The 17113-nt window shown below is 40.5% G+C and overlaps 1 protein-coding gene across 1 annotated transcript in view; it reads left to right on the top strand.

The window, feature by feature from the left end:
- The window catches only part of plcg2 (phospholipase C, gamma 2), a 202550-nt gene that overhangs the window by 163340 nt on the left and 22097 nt on the right, over window positions 1-17113 (top strand). Inside the window, exons 18-26 of the mRNA XM_043706657.2 lie at window positions 1973-2092; window positions 2193-2373; window positions 3160-3225; window positions 9340-9443; window positions 11066-11162; window positions 12898-12964; window positions 13619-13779; window positions 14532-14637; window positions 14955-15170. Coding sequence (XP_043562592.2) covers window positions 1973-2092; window positions 2193-2373; window positions 3160-3225; window positions 9340-9443; window positions 11066-11162; window positions 12898-12964; window positions 13619-13779; window positions 14532-14637; window positions 14955-15170 — 1118 coding nt within the window. The remainder of the gene's footprint in view (window positions 1-1972; window positions 2093-2192; window positions 2374-3159; window positions 3226-9339; window positions 9444-11065; window positions 11163-12897; window positions 12965-13618; window positions 13780-14531; window positions 14638-14954; window positions 15171-17113) is intronic.

Here is a 17113-nt window from a genome sequence, read left to right as displayed (position 1 = left end):
TCCACTCGATCTGATAAGATTCGCATCCAACACCATTTATGGCAGATATAATCCGCAGTAACCATTAAACTCTCTTTAAACTCCCACATCTGACAAGAAGCACATATCACTCTGCTAAAGGCCATTTTTGATCCTTCACAATCTGCAGACCATCTTATTCCTCTACAAACACTGCCCCAGGTTAAATTAATAGCTATGGCTTATATTTTAAGTTTAATCAAGAGACTTATCTCCAAAAACATATAATCAAGAAAGAATCCACTATACTCACTACTGCAGCCTTTCTCTTGGACAGACTTAAAACAACAATTAACTTATCTGATTCTGTGCTGTGAACTTCGTCCAGCAGTTCCTCCAAGATTGGTTGTGAATTTCACTGTTTGTTAATTTTCCCAGATGTACTCCGACTGTCTTCTCTCTTCTCTCTCTCTCCTGCACAGTCCTCACCATATGCTTCCTTTGTTTGACTGTTGTTTTTCCAAAGTTCCAAAACAATGCAACAGCATATAAAACAGCTCCTGGAATTCGAGGAAATCACCTCCAACACCTAAAATACCTCAAAAAAAGGAGCAGCTCTTACAGCCAGAAAGTTTTCCCGTCCTCCATCTTGGATTACCCAGAATCCACTTCTTCATAAAACTGTCACAGCACCAGAGAAGATTTTCATTGCATCACTTTGATGGGACTTGAACCTATGCTGGCCAGTTTTGGTCAGGTCAATATCGATGTGACTATTTAAAATAGATGTGCAAATGCCAACATTGAGCCTAATCAAACTTATGCAGAAAATCCTTCAATTCAGAACTAGATAAAAGATGAAAAACGTTCAGTTGTACGTGCAACTAGTGTTTGTTTCATAGTAAGAGTGTCAAAATCAGACATTTTCTATTCAATTATCAAATTATGGAATCACAGAATTATTACAGTGCAGATGGAGGCCTCTTGGCCCTGCACCGTACTGCCCTCTTATCTAGTCCAGCTTTATTATCTCATGCCAATCACTCGCCATTTTGCCATATCCCTAAATAGCAAAAATAAAACATTTAATGCTCCAACTGAACCTGCCTTCAACCAAATTTTCTGGCAGTACATTCCATACGGTAGCAATTAGAACTGAAGTTCCAAAAACTGACTGATTGAAACTATGCAGTTGGTCAACCTGTTTCAATACAGATCTCATTTGAACGTCACAGACTTGTGAATAGAACGTTGACCTGGAATTTGCAGAAGTTACAATGGTGAACCTGTCAGCATTTGTGGGTGTGAAAACTGACAGCAACTTCCAGAAAACTGGAAGATGCAAGCAGCGATACCTTACTCTATAGCGTACTTCTACCGTCTTTGCAAATTGTACATTGCAATCACCTCAGAATCAATGATTTAATATAAACGTCAATCTATTACATCCTATCCTCGCTGTGAAAAAATGTTGAAATTTTTTTGCTTTATTGAATGAGGTGAAATTGAAGGCTTGTTGAGTGAGGTAGGATGGAACTTTAAATGACGTATTAAATCATAATCACTACTGTGCAATGCTTTTGTCCTTGAAGATACATTCACAGGTGTAGAGCTTCTTCCTTCCATTCCATGATATAAATTCCATAATTATGTTTTGATATAATATGAATTAATAGCATGATCAATAAATATACTTTTAAAAAAGCATTTATTTGACATTTTATCTTCTGCTTTAATATCATATATTTGTCCCAATTTTTACTTGGTTTTAAAGTGATGAAAATGTGAGATACAACTGTGCATTTTTTTTGATGATGAAAATTCTTCATTATGATTGGCTCAGCAGTCTGCTTGATGACATCACTTGCCAGATGCCACAAAACCCCTGGAGCTGGAGTGGGGAAAATTAATGCTTTTGAATGTAGCCAGCTTGTTCTGAGGTCAGGTTGTGAGTGTTGCTGTTTTGTTGCTGACCGTATAATCTGACCATATATTCCATTTGTGATAATTTCAGATGGTACTATAAAAATCTAAGTCGAGGAGAAGCGGAGGACATGCTTATGAGGATACCTAGAGATGGAGCCTTTTTGGTTCGAAAGCGAGATGAACCCAATTCATATGCCATTACCTTTAGGTAAGATTACAAACCACTGATGAATCTGATTTAAAATAAATATATACTTGGCACTGTGAAGAGAATCCAGACTACATTTTAAAATTGTGGTCTTCTCCAGAGCTGAAAGTAAGGTTAAACATTGCCGCATTAACTATGAAGAAGGAAAGTACATACTGGGGACCTCAGCAGAGTTTGACAGCCTGGTGGAGCTTATCAATTATCATAAGAAACACCCATTATATCGGAAAATGAAACTGCGCTACCCAGTCACGGAAAAGATGCTGGAGCGTTACAATGTGGTAGGCGTTTGTTCTGTTATTCTTAATTAAGCATTTGTACCCTTTTTTCCACTTTCATAACACATTACTAATTATCTTCTTCCTACTTCAGATAGAATGATGAAATATCAAGCCCTTTAAACCCTACAGTTTACTGGGGGCCTTTAGTACCAGTTAAATATCTGTCAATTCAAGGAACTGTCCAAACTCCCAGTTTGCTCTTCTCTGTCAAGAAGGTTTATCTGTGAAGTACTCCCTTTATTAGCTTAGTGCAAATTTTATTGAAAAACGTAATCAATGGAAACAAGAGATTCAGATAAAATTTTACCTTCAAACATGTACTAATTGGATGACATCAGTTAAGTTATTCCTTATAATTGAGACTTTGTGTTTTAAGATTGTTTTCAGGCTGGTAAGCCATTTTGAAATATCTCCAGAATTTCTTTTGAATTATCTATACCCATATTGAGACTTGCATTTTTGTCTCTCAATTCCTTCGTTCACCAGAGGAAGGTGCTTCTGTAAACCTGTCCCTGGTTTGTGTGATTGTGTCCTGCCATTAAGAGCCGGTGGCATTTTCACTGACAGATATAGGTTAGCCTATTTTCCTGATCTATATCCGCAATGTGTTTTGCTTCAGTCATTTCATGAGGAAGGGAGATCACAAAATCCAAATGATTAAGCTTCATTGAGGTTTGAAAGACCTCCAAGGTGATATAAAAGGAAGGCCTCACCAGAATGCCCTTGCAACTCCCAATTCTGCAATCAGCTGTGCTGTGCATAATGAAACCTCTGGTCTGTTTTCAGGAAAAAGACTATGGCAGTCTCTACGGCATAAATTATGTGGACCCAAATGAACTGGCACCTATTCAGGTAGGATTCGAACATGGATGTCCCTATTAAAGCATTAAATAAATATCATTTCAGTCGGCAAGAATAGGATTCAAAGCAAAAACCTATTTCTCGAATTTCTGAGGTCTGTCCAAAACCTGAGAACAGCAATAGTGCAGTTCTCCGGTGTTGTCACAGCCCAGATTTCTTCACTCATTGTCATTCCCTTTAGCACGAGTAAGTTTTAGATGAATATTGAGCAGTTTGTGAAAGTATTATTAATAAAACATTAGATTCAAATTAGATTTCCGAACGGCTGATAGTTCCCTGCTACACTGCCATCTGCATACATTGCAACCAATTATCTCCAGTCAACATGCCTGTGCTTTGGGTACTGGAAATCTAGACAGGACATTGATGTGTTTTGCAAGATTCCCAAAGGAGAACTCTGTTCCTAAATTATTACTATCATTACTCTACTCAAATACTTGCATCTACACATATCGTGACTTCCCAGAATCTGTTTATGAAATGGTGGCAGAACATTTTTCCCGTGAAGGACTTTCTCCAGGAACTGGACATAATGAAGGGAAATTCTGATCCTTGGTGCAAGACCCTCCAACTGGACCCTCTACTGTTGCCACCCCCTGGAAGATTAATTGTGTGCCAAACAGGAACATATTTTCCCTAAAGAAATCTTGTTTTCTGAAATCTAAGAGAAAATATTGATTTTTTTTTTAAAATGCAAGGTACACTCATCATTGATCACATTATCTGTAATGACACAGCTGCTAAGGTCCTTTTGTGGGTGCAGTTGTAGTGCCCCTGGACTAAGAGGCCAGGTTCAAATCCCTCCTGTACCAGGAGTGTGTAATAACATCTCTGAACAGTTTGGTTAGGGAAAAAAAAGGTTAAGTTAAAAAAAAGACCGGTTCTGTTGACAGGCCACCTGTGAAACATTAATTTGTCTGTATGCTGCACAGCTGCTGCTGGACCTGCTGTTGTTGACACTGTAGAGTCATAGAGTCAGACAGCACAGAAACAGACCTTTCGGTCCAACTAGTTCATGTAGACCATGTTCCCAAACTAAGCTAGTCCCACTTGCCTGCATTAGGCCCATATCCCTCCATAAGTACATAAGTATACTCATGTACTTATCCAAATGTCTTTTAAATGTTGTAACTGTACCTGCATCTAACACTTCCTCTGGAGGTTCATTCCACACACGAACCACTGTCTGTGTAAAAGAGTTGGCCCTCATGTCTTTTTTAAATCTTTCTCCTCTCACCTTAAAAATATGTTTTTTGAACACCCATGCCTAAGGGAAAAGGTCTTTGCTATTCACCTGATCTATGCCCCTTGTGATTTTATAAGCCTCTTTTAGGTCACCCTTATCCTCTTACGCTCCGTTGAAATAAAGTCCTGGCCTATTTTTATGACTGAATCCACCCATTCCTGGCAACATCTTGGTAAATCTTTTCTGAACCCTCTCAAATTTAATATATTCTGTTCATGTTTCAAGTGAAATCAGTCTTTTTCAGATTGCATTTTTCAATTAATTGTTAATCAGAAGGATTTCTGTTTAAAATAATGTACAAACATAGTGAAAGCTTTTAATTAAAGCCAGTAGTTACTTCTGAGGTAGAACAGCATTGCTTGCTGAGCTAGAAAGTAGTTTCACATTGAAACAATTGATCTGATTCCCTGGCTCTTTGCAAGGAGCTATTTGCACAAAGTATAGCAAGTCTGACACAGCCGTCCATTAAGTGTGTACTCAACCCCAGATCATCTGTCATGTCTTCCAGCTGTCCAGTCTTCCTGATTATATCAGTATTTTAATTTTGTTTTAATAGATTTCAACTATATTTAGAATGTGAATTTGTATTGACTAAAAATGTAAGCCATTACAAAATTTTAAGAATTAAGAATCAAGTCAGTAATTAGTCTTACTTTACATAATGTGATAAAATTCCATTTTTATTACATTAATCCACTTTCAGGCTAATTTTTGACATCAAAGCATATGCAATTTGATTAGAAGCAGTTATTAACTGTCAGTATTGAAATAATCAAAATGAGGAAGCGAGGAGAAAAATTTAAATTCATTCATTACCACAGTACAATTACTCAAAATTAAATCTTGCAGCAAGTCCATTTTGGTTTTATTAGAATATGTACCACAATGAAAAACTGAAAGAGTGGGTACTGGGTGATCTATAGGTGACCGAAACATTGGTCTATAAAGGCAAGAATGTTGTCACCAAGCAAGCTTTATCTTCAAAAGATATCTGAATGTGGGGCCACAAGGGAAGTCATGTTTATCCCAGCTCCATATTAAAACCAAAGGCCATTACCAACCCAGCTCCCAGTCATTTCTCTGCCACTTCTTCCCCTCCGCCTTGACTCTTCCCTGTACTTCCTTATCTTCTTTTAGATTACATCATCTTCTTACGCATACATTTGTCTTATTATTCCTGTCTAACTTCCACAACCAGCTGCTTAACCACCCAATCCTCATTTCCCCCTTGCCACCAATTAAGGCATTCTTTAAGGCTACTGCCAACCAATACATCAGTTTGACAAAGGCGGGCAGGTGGTAGTCTGGAGAACGAACCTTTATGTCGCAGAGGCTGAATGCCAACTCTCCAATGCCATGTCCTACTCCCCGACCCCTTGCCCACGACTCCACCCCCATCATGCCAAAATCACTCGCACTGTTAGTGCCCTATTGCCTCTGGTGATCTCCCCTCCACTGCCTCCAATCTCATAGTCCCCCAGCCTCACATTGGCCAGTTTTACCTGCTCACCAAGATCCACAAGCCCAACAACCCTGCCGACCCATTATTTCTGTATGATTGAACTCCTCTCATCCTGTCTCAAATCTATCCTCTCCCCCTTGGTTCAGGCACTTTCCACCTACATCTACGACACCAACCACACCCTCCATCTCTTCAGTAACTTCCAGCTCCCCAGCCCACAGGCTTTATCTTCACGATGGACGTTCAGTCCTTATATATGTCCATATCCCAAAAGGATGGCCTCCAGGCCCTCCACTTATTCCTTTCCAACTGACCCATCCAGTCCCCCTCCACCAGTACCCTCCTCTGCCTCGCTAAACTGGTCCTCACCCTTAATATGTTGTCCTTTAACTCTTCCCATTTCCTCCAAATCAAAGGGGTGCTTATGGGCACTCAGATGGGCCCCAGCAGCGCCTGCCTCTTTGTTGGCTATATCGAATAGGCCCTATTCAGTATCTACACAGGCACAGTGTCCCAACTCTTCCGCCATTACATCGATGACTGCATTGCTGCAGCTTCGTGTGCCCGGGTTGAACTAGAGCAGTTCATCAATTTGGCCCACAACTTCTACCCCACACTCAAATTCACTTGGTCCAGCTCGGACACCTCCCTCTCCTTTTTTGACCTTTCCATTTCCATCTCCGGCAACAGTCTCCAGACAGACGTTTACTATAAAGCTACAGACTCTCACATCTGGACTACACGTCCTCCCACCCGGTATCCTGCAAGAATTCAGTTGGCATGGTGGCTCAGTGGTTAGCACTGCTGCCTCACAGTACCAGCCTTGGGTGACTAGCTGTGTGGAGTTGGTATTTTCTCCCCGTGTCTGCGTGGGTTTCCTCCGGGTCTCCGGTTTCCTCCCACAGTCCAAAGCGGTGCAGGTTAGATGAATTGGGCATGTTAAATTGTTCATGTTCAGGGATGTGTAGGTTAGGCGCATTAGTAAGGGAAATGTAAAGTAGTAGGGGAATGGATCTGGGTGTGTTAGTCTTCGGAAGGTCGGTGTGGACTTATTGGGCCAAATGGCCTGTTTCGACACTGTAAGGATTCTGTGAGAAAAAACTCTATCCTGTTCTCCAACCCCTCCGCCTCCTCTGCATCTGCTCGGACGAGGAGGCATTCCACTCCCAGGTATCCTAGATGTCCACCTATGTTGAACTATGTGCTCCTCCCCCGCCATCATTCAGACAGATGTCCACTGCACCATCTCCATTCCTTGTCTCACTGCTGTAAACCTCCCCTCAAAATGCAATAATGACAGGACCCCTTGTCCTCACCAAGCACCCCACCAGTCTCCACATCCAATGCATGATCCTTAAACACTTCTGTCAACTCCAACTAGACCCCACCACCTAGGACCTTTTCCCCTCCCCACCCCTCTCTGCCTTCCTCAAGGACCGTTCCATTCGACAAACTTTGGTTTTGGAACTCTCCCCACCAACACCCCTGAACCCCCAGGTAACTTGCCCTGCAATTGGAAAAGATGCAGAACCTGCTGGTACACCACTCCCCTCACCTCAAGGCCCCACACAATCCTTCCAGTTGAGATAGAGGTTCACTTGCCTCTCGTCCAACCTAGTTTACTGTATCCAGTGCACCCAAATACGGGTGTACATCTTCTCTACATCGGGGAGACTAAACATAAACTTAGGAAATGGTTCACCGAGCATCTCATACGGGCCTACAGGGGTCAACCAGCCCTCCCAGTCACCGCTCATTCTAATTCCCCTTCCCACTCCCTTTCCGACATGATCATCCTTGGCCTCCTCCATTGCCAAAATGAACCAAACCGCAAATTGGAGTAACAACACCTCATCTTCCGCCTGGGCAGCCTACAGCCCAGAGGACTCAACATTGAGCTCTCCAATTTCAAATAACCTCTCTTCCCATTCCCCGAATCCTTTCCCAGTCCTCTCCCTCCCTTCCATTCCTCTCATCAACCATTCCTTCCAGCTACCAACTGGATTCATTCCTCCCATCGACCAACCAGGTCGTACCCTCTGCCTGTCTTCACCTATCCCTACCTCACTCACCACCCTTTTTATCTGCAACTCCCCTTACACCTGCCCCCAGTCCTGAAGACAGGTTACACCCGAAACATTGACTCCTCCACTTCCTGATGCTGCCTGGCTTGCTGTGTTCTTTCAGCCTCCTGCTTGTCAACCGATAAGTCAGGCCCACATTTGCCAAATGCTTGGAATACCAAACAGACCACAAGCTGTTGTGCTATGCATTAACTTATTCCTGTTATCTTGTACCACTGTAAATATTTTGGTATCTAGCAAATTAATGCTTCCCTTGTGTGTTGTGATTTTAAGTGTAATGGACAGTTGATAATTATTGTTGAATTATTTATTTCTGCTTGTGTCGGAATCCAAATACCCCATATGTCAACACAAATATTGAATATTTTATTTTTTGTAATTTATTCATGGGATGTGGGTGCCAGTGGCTAGGCCAGCATTTATTGCCCATCTTTAATTGCCCAGAGAGCAGTTAAGAGTCAGACACATTACTGTAGGTCTGGAGTCACATGTAGGCCAAACCAGCTAAAGATGACAGTTTCTTTTCCTAAAATGCATTAGTGAACCAGATGGGTTTTTTCTTGACAATTGATTTGTGGTCATTGTTAAATTCGTAATTCCAGATTTTTATTGAATCCTGCTGTGGCAGGATTTGAAACCAGTCCCCAGAACATTACCTGGACCACAGGCTAATAGTCCAGCTCTTGTACCAATGGGCCATAGCCTACCTATTACTGTGTTGCAGCATCACATGATAAATGAGTTAGTGAGAATGAAAAAAGTAACCCCCGAAAAAAAGAAGAAAAAGAGCCTTCAAGGAAATCTCAAGAGGAACCTTCAGAAGATCAAAACTGATTTGACCCCTGCATTGAATCGGATCTGAAAAAAATGATATGTGGATAAAACTTTGCCTTGCAATGTGCATTGATATATTGGAGTACAGGAGCCTATCACAAGCTAAGATAGATGTCACTAGAATTTGGGTTTGTTCTGAATATGAATGTCAGTAGTGTAATTGCAGACAACAGCAAATTGAATTGAGGAGAAATTTGAATCAATGCACTTTAACTGATGTGTAATCCTAACTAATATTTTTAATATTTTGAAATTGGCAGCTTGCTCTGATGTTACATTGCTTATCGCAATTTTAAGTACTATAAATTGATAACACTTCCATAATCTGTATAAAAAGTGATATTTAAAGGGAAGGCTTTCTCTGTTTACTTTTATAATTAAAGTATTACATTTATAGTTTATATTCTACTAATAATCAGTGCACTTATTTGTATTGAAGTTTCTATACAGTAGTTAACAAGTCATTTCTTAACTCAAAGGGTTCAGTGAAAGCTTTATATCAATACCAGAGTCAACAACAAGATGAATTGTCTTTTCCTCGAGGTGCCATCATCCACAATGTCAAAAAACATGATCAAGGATGGTGAGGTTTTTTTTCTCTCAGTAACAGAGATAATTACTTGTTAGACTATTTTATCCATTTAGATTGAGGAATGAAAGTTTAAACAAGGCTGGAAACAGTAAATTAAGATCATAATCTGTGGCAAGATGTATTTGTGGGCTCATTCTTAGTTTCTCTTAAGAGAAAGTGTTTGCTCTTGTGTAAACCTCGATATGATAACTTCTGATCGACTCTGGGCGTACAATGTTTATACTTTTGAGTTTCATTATCTAGTTCAATGGTTTCCTATGATACAGCCTTCACTCTACCATTCTCTGATATAAGGTTGAAGGCACAGCATGCTGTGTTGGAACTCAGAGTATTGCTATTCTCTTAATTGGTTTTATTCTCACTTTCATTTTCAATTCCTTTGCAGACCTTGGACCACTATTTTAACTTTATCGTAAATAAAAAACTTTGTTGTGCTGGTTTAAGATATTCCCCAAACCATTTGAAATGACTCTAGGTCTCTGCTAATTCCAATGTGTTAAGATTTCTTGTTAGTTAGATAAACATTTATATTAATGGTTGGTTGGTATCAGAGATCAGCTACAGATAACATAATAGTTAGGAACATTGAAGGAGAAGTTGACCCTTCAGCCTGTTGAGTCTGCTCCACCGTTCTAAACCATGGCTGATCATCCACCTGGACACCATATTCACACACTCTTCCCATGTCATAGAGTCATAGAGATGTACAGCACGGAAACAGACCCTTTGGTCCAACAGATATCCCAACCTAATCTAGTCCCATCCACCAGCACCTGCCCCAGATCCCTCCAAACCCTTCCTATTCATATACCCATCCAAATAAATTTTAGATGTTGCAATTGTACCAGCCTCCGCCACTTCCTCTGGCATCTCAATCCATACACAAACCACGCTCTGCGTGAAAATGTTGCCCCTTAGGTCTCTTTTATATCTTTCCCATCTCACCCTAAACCTATGCCCTCTAGTTCTGGACTCCCCACCCCAGGGAAAAGACTTTGTCTATTTATCCTATCCATGCCCCTCATAATTTTGTAAACCTCTATAAGGTCACCCCTCAGCCTCCGATGCTTCAGGGAAAATAGCCCCAGCCTGTTCAGCCTCTCCCTATAGCTCAAATCCTCCAACCCTGGCAACATCCTTGTAAATCTTTTCTGAACACTTTCAAGTTTCACATCTTTCCTATAGGAAGGAGACCAGAATTGCACGCAATATTCCAACAGAGGTCTAACCAATGTCCTGTACAGCCGCAACATGACCTTCCAAATCCCTGTACTCAATACTCTGACTAATAAAGGAAAGCAGACCAAACGCCTTCTTCACTATCTTTCTATATGATTCGGAGATGCCGGTGTGTTGTGTGATTTTTATCTCTCTATATGATTAGTAATGAGGAATCTTTCATTCTTTGTTTGTAACTCACTTAATGACTGAATTCCCACACCCTTCTGGAGTAAAAAAATCTCAAACATTCACTACCTTCTGAGTGAAAACCATCCTCCTTTCATTCTGAGACTTTTACTCTATTTTCATTCAATAAGCCCAATGCTAGGAAAATGTTAAAGCAATAGCTATTCAGACGAAATTCTATAACTCTGTATATCTGCTATGTTTAGGTGGAAAGGAGATTACGGAGACCAAATACAAAAGTATTTTCCAGCCAATTATGTGGAAGAAATACCTGCTGAAAGCCAGGAAGAATTTAGCAACCAGGTATGTTTTATTTGTTCAGTAATTGTGTTTACAGACAGTCCCTGGGGTGCGAACAGATTTCATTGCTGAGTCCAAATGCAAGTTAATTTATGCACACGTCAGAACACAGTGCAAGACAATATAAAGCAGCCATTTGTAAGTGTACAGGAAATGTTGCTATATTGGGTATTTAAAATTGCATCCCTGTGTGAGATTGAGTTTGTAAGTTTTTTTTATTCATTTGTGGGACTTGGGCGTCACTGGCTGGCTCGCATTGATAGCCCATCCCTATTTGCCCTTGAGAAGGTGATGGTGAACTGTCTTTGTGAATCACTGTGGTCCACAATGCTAGTAGGGAGGGAATTCCAGGCTTTTGGCCCAACGCCTCTGAAGGAACAGTGGTATATTTCCAAGAAAGGGTGGTGAGTGTCTTGGAGGGGAACTTGCAGGTAGTGGTGTTCCCAAGTATCTGCTGCTCCTGTCCTTTTGATAGAAGTGGTTATGGGTTTGGAAGGTGCTGTCTAAGGATCTTTGGTGAATTTCAGCACTGCATCTTATAGATAGTACACACTGCTGCTATTGAGCACCGGTGACGGAGAGATTGAATGTTTGTGGAAGTGGTGCCAATCAAACGGGTTGCTTTGTCCTGGATGGTGTCAAGCTTCTTGAGTGTTGTTGGGGCAGCAACCATCTAGGCAAGTGAGGAGTCTTCCTTCACACTCCTGACTTGTGCCTCATAGATGGCAGATAGACTTTGGGGTGTCAGGAGGTGAGTTACTAGCTGCCGTATCCCTAGTCTCTGATCTGCTCTTGTAGTCACTGTGCTTATGTGGTGAGTCCAGTTGAGTTTCTGGTCAATGGCAACTCCAAGGATGTTGACAGTGGGGGATTCAATACCATTGAATGTTGGGGGTGGTGGTTAGAATGTCTCTTATTGGTGATGGTCATTGTCTGGCATTTGTGTGGCACGAATGTTACTTGCCACTGTCGTCGCAAGCTTGGATATTGTCCAGATCTTGTAAATTAGATGTTCATAAATCATATTTAGTTATGGGTTGAATAATCTGTTCAAGTATGCCAGTGTTTTCCTGAGAATGGAGCTGAAATAATTCCAGGGGGTCCAGTATCCCATCACCAAGTCAGCCTTTATTTACACGTGAAAGATTCTTGATCCAGCTCCCTCAGAGCCAGCTCTCAGAGTGAACAGAACCTCTGACACTCCTGTCTATTTTTTATCTGTTTATTATATTTTGTTAAACAGTACAGTTGACAAACAATTAACAAAAACAGCTGCATACAGAGAAACAACAATCTACAAGGGAGGGGAGCAGCAAAGCCAGACCCCAAACCCGCCATTCAACTAGTTTTCAGGGTAATGAGGACAAGCCTCACATCCCACTTTCAGTCGTTGCAAACGTAACAGTAACAAATACATACAAGACAGTCCAATTACATCAGAATCAGTGCATAGAGTACAACACTCCTGTTTATATCTGTCAGCCAAGGCTCCCTGATTGGACCAGATTAACAGCCCCAATCAGGGAACTCATATTCTATGCCATCCACCTGGCTGATCTCGTTACAACCACCACAGGATCATTCTATTTATTTATTTCAATTGATTTATTTCCATTGCTGCTATTTCATCATCTTTATAGTCTAACCTCAAACAGTTTCTAATAATAATACTCTCAACCTGGTTTTATTCCATTTGGAGGTGTAATCCTTGAGTTTATTTGTTTATTTTATTGTTCAGATAACAGAAGATAACCCCCTAGGAGTAATATGCAGAGGAATTGTGGAACTAGCCAAGTGTTCAGTCGGTATGTTCGAGCTGTGTGATGGGTAATTTGATGAAATAATCTGATTGTTTTGCAGAATCATAGAATGATACTGAACAGAAGAGGCCCTTTTGCCCATTGCATCTGCAATGACAAAATTACACTAAATCTACACTAGTCACACTTTCCTGCACTTTAATACAATGACATTGAATGTTCATCCAAGTGTTTTTTAAAGGTTGTGAGGTTTTCCACCTAAACTACCATCCCAGATACTCCATTCCAGATTCCCGCTACCCTCTACATATTTCCTCAAACTCCCTTTAAATTGTGTGCTCTTGTTATTGACCCTTCCACTAAGGGCAACAGCTGCTTTGTATCCACCTTGTGCAAGCCCTTCATGACCTTAATGACCTCAATCAGGGCCACACTCAGCCTTCTCGAAAGAAAACAACACAAGCCTGTCAAGCTTCTCTTCATAGCTAAAATATTCCATCCCAGGCAACACCCTGGTGAATCTCTTTTGCACCCCCGCCAGTGCCATCATATCCTTCCTAAAGTGAAGTGACCAGAACTCCACACAATACTCCAGCTGTGACCTAACCAAAGTAATTTGTTTATTTGTCTTTATTTATTTGTTTTAATAGCTTGGAAGGATATTGTGAGAGTTGAAATGTTTCTTTGCTTTAAAAATAGTCAAACAGACAAATGGGAAGCTGGGAATGGCATTCATGTTTACTATTCAACCAAAAGTGCCCCCGGATGCACCACCTCTTGATGTTGCTACAAATTCATTGGAAGAAATGTTTTCATGGTACCATGAAGTGGTACAGTGCTCTCAGAAAAAGCTTGTACAGGTATGTCGCAGGCAAAATATTTACTTTTTGTTAATACAATAGAATGCCTACAGTATGGAAGCAAGCCATTCAGCCCAATGAGTCCGCACCAACCCAGACCCACCACATCCCTGTAACCCTGCATTTCCCTTGGCTAATCCACCTAGCCTGCACATCCCTGGACACTATGGATAATTTAGCCTGGGCAATCAATTAACCTGCACATCTTTGGACTGTGGGAGGAAACCTGAGCACCTGGAGGAAACCTGCACAAATACAGGGAGAATGTGCAAACTCCACACAGACAGTCATCCAAGTCTGGAATCGAAACTGGGTCCCTGCTATGAGGCAGCAGTGCTAACCACTGGGTCACCATACCACTCCATTTTTATTTCAAAATAGAATCAGATCAAACTGAAAATAAGCCATTTATGATCACTAACAATGAGCTGTCTTTCTTTTGGTCCAATGCTTTGATCATGTTGACTCATTTGTTGCATTGTACATTCATGTTCAAATATTGCAGAATCCCCCCCAAAAAGGAATTTATAAGTACTGTGAAGATACACTCTATTGCCACCTAAAATAAATCCTCACAAATACATGCACACATGTTAAGCATTCGAGCTTCTTGTATTCACAATACAGTTAAAAGAAAAGTAAAATAAAGAATAATTTTGTGGCTGAACGTGTAAATGAAGTTATATACATATCACAAAATTTTGAATTTCCATGAGAGGGAACAAAAAATAATTCCAGTTTTGTTTTGACAGGAGAAGAATCAAAATGAAATGGAGAAGAAACAACAGATTGCCAAAGAATTATCTGATTTAGTTGTTTATTGCAGACCAGCCAAGTCTCGAGAATTTTTTCCAAATGGTAATTTTCCTTCTATGCAACCAAATCTATTTGATAGATTTGTAACAATGATGTCTCACCTTCCCATTTATGCAGAAACAAAGCTGTTGTCCCATCAGAATTGTTTACCTGATATTTCACACTATTTCAAACTAACCCGGCAACAATCATGAATTTATACAGTGAATTTATAATGATTCTTGACGAAAGCTCAGCTAATACTATAATATGTGTGATCACCATTCTAATTGCACAGATGCAGAATTATAACTATCGGATTGTAAAACACAAAAGACAAAATTAACAATTACTCAGTAAAGGTAATATCTCTCTTTCAGCAAAAGACAACATTGATTACAAAGAAATCAGATCATTTGCAGAGAACAAGGTGGATACCATCCTCAAACAAAAGTCAAAAGAGTTTCGAGAATATAACCGCAAGCAACTCTCCAGAATTTACCCCAAAGGTCAACGCATTGATTCTTCAAACTATGACCCAATTGTCCTCTGGCAACATGGATCCCAAATGGCAGCCCTAAATTTTCAAACACCAGGTACTTGATATTTTCTATAATTAACCACTTGAGTTATTTTGGCCCAAAGTGTTGTGGCATTAAAGCAATGAAGATGTTTGTAAGAAGTATCAAAGGACATCAGAAATCAGTGACTTTAGGTCCTGATGTACCTGTAATAAACTTACGTTTAATCAGACTAGACCTAAATGCAGGAAATTCACATGTATTGTCTTTCATGCAGGATTGTGAATATGCTAATAATGAGCTGAAAATGTGTTGCTGGAAAAGCGCAGCAGGTCAGGCAGCATCCAAGGAGCAGGAGAATCGACGTTTCAGGCATGAGCCCTTCCTGAAGAAGGGCTCATGCCCGAAACGTCGATTCTCCTGCTCCTTGGATGCTGCCTGACCTGCTGCGCTTTTCCAGCAACACATTTTCAGCTCCAATCTCCAGCATCTGCAGTCCTCACTTTCTCCTAGATTATGCTAATAATGTCAGATTTCAGTTAATGTAATTTAGGAGCAGCACAGATAATCCAACAAAATCATGCCTAGTGATAAATTAACATAAAGCCAGTTTGAATTGCTTGAGAGAGAACCTCCTCAATAGAAAACAGTAATGTTGCTTAAGTGCTTGCTGCACCAAAATGTATCAAAAATATTATTACAAATAATGTAAATGTATAACAATGTAAAATGTAAATATTTCCACTGCCTTTCTGCTGACAGACCAGGTACAAAAGGAAGGAAATTAGGATAAATGTGTATAAAACAGTGGTTCAGCATCAACTGGACGATTGTGTTTAATGTTTGGTTCCCCATTTTAGAAAGCAGCAACAATGTAGGATGATAATGAAAATAATTCCAGGGATAAAGAACTTCAGTTACATGAATAGATTAGAGAAGCTGGGACAATTTTTCTTCGCGGGAAGAATTTCACAAAAATTATTCAAAATTGTGAGGGTTCTGGACAATGTAGATAGAGAAGAACTATTCCAATTGTTACAAGGTGGGTGGCACGGTGGCACAGTGGTTAGCACTGCTGCCTCACAGTGCCAGAGACCCACGTTCAATTCCCGCCTCAGGCGACTGACTGTGTGGAGTTTGCACATTCTCCCCGTGTCTGCGTGGGTTTGCTCCAGTTTCCTCCCACAGTCCAAAAATGTGCAGGTTAGGTGAATTGGCCATACTAAATTGCCCATAGTGTTAGGTGTGTGGGTGTGGGTGGCGGGTCGGTGTGGACTTGTTGGGCCGAAGGGCCTGTTTCCACATGTAAGTAATCTGATCGAAAAACAGAAGACATTGATTTTAGAATGTAGGTAAAGGAAACGCTGATGACATGAGGTTATGCTTTTTTTTAAATACAGCCAGTTCTTCTATAAGGTGATGGTTGCATTCTTGTGCAACCCCGCATTACAGAAAAATCATGCTTTAGAAGTAGGGTTTAAAGTGTTGGTGCGGTAATCATGTTACAGCCAACACATGTTTTCAAAGTTGGTGCTGTAGAAACAACCTCCCCAGTTTGTCAATTGTGTTACTGTGAATTCACGTTGACGAAACGTGCATTATAACTAATCAACCTTTCAAGTGAGTGTCTCGGATCTGGAGTGCACTGTTTGAGTGTGTAGTAGAGGCAGACTCAACTATGGCTTTCAAAAGAGAATTGACTAATTATTTAAGGAGAAAAAAGAAATGAAGGACTAGAGACAAATGACATGGGAGTGGGGATATGTGAGTTATCCGTGCAAAGAAGCAGCACTGATGCACTGGAACAAATGACTTCCTTCTGTGCTATAAGCAATCTGTTCAAAGAGCCTATTTTGACTGAGAATAAGCACATATGACATGGAAGTAGGAATAATCAATGCAGTCCACAAGCTCTTTCCACCATTCAGTAAGATTGTGGCTGATACTCTAACCTAATTCCACTTTCCTAACATTAATCTTAATGCTGTTCACAACAAGAGTAAGAAATATGTCATAAT

The sequence above is a fragment of the Chiloscyllium plagiosum genome, unplaced genomic scaffold, assembly GCF_037043375.1.
Source record: "Chiloscyllium plagiosum isolate Xiang-an unplaced genomic scaffold, Cpla_swu_hap1 HiC_scaffold_17, whole genome shotgun sequence".
NCBI lineage: Eukaryota > Metazoa > Chordata > Chondrichthyes > Orectolobiformes > Hemiscylliidae > Chiloscyllium > Chiloscyllium plagiosum.
This window is presented reverse-complemented; position numbering and strand designations above follow the sequence as displayed.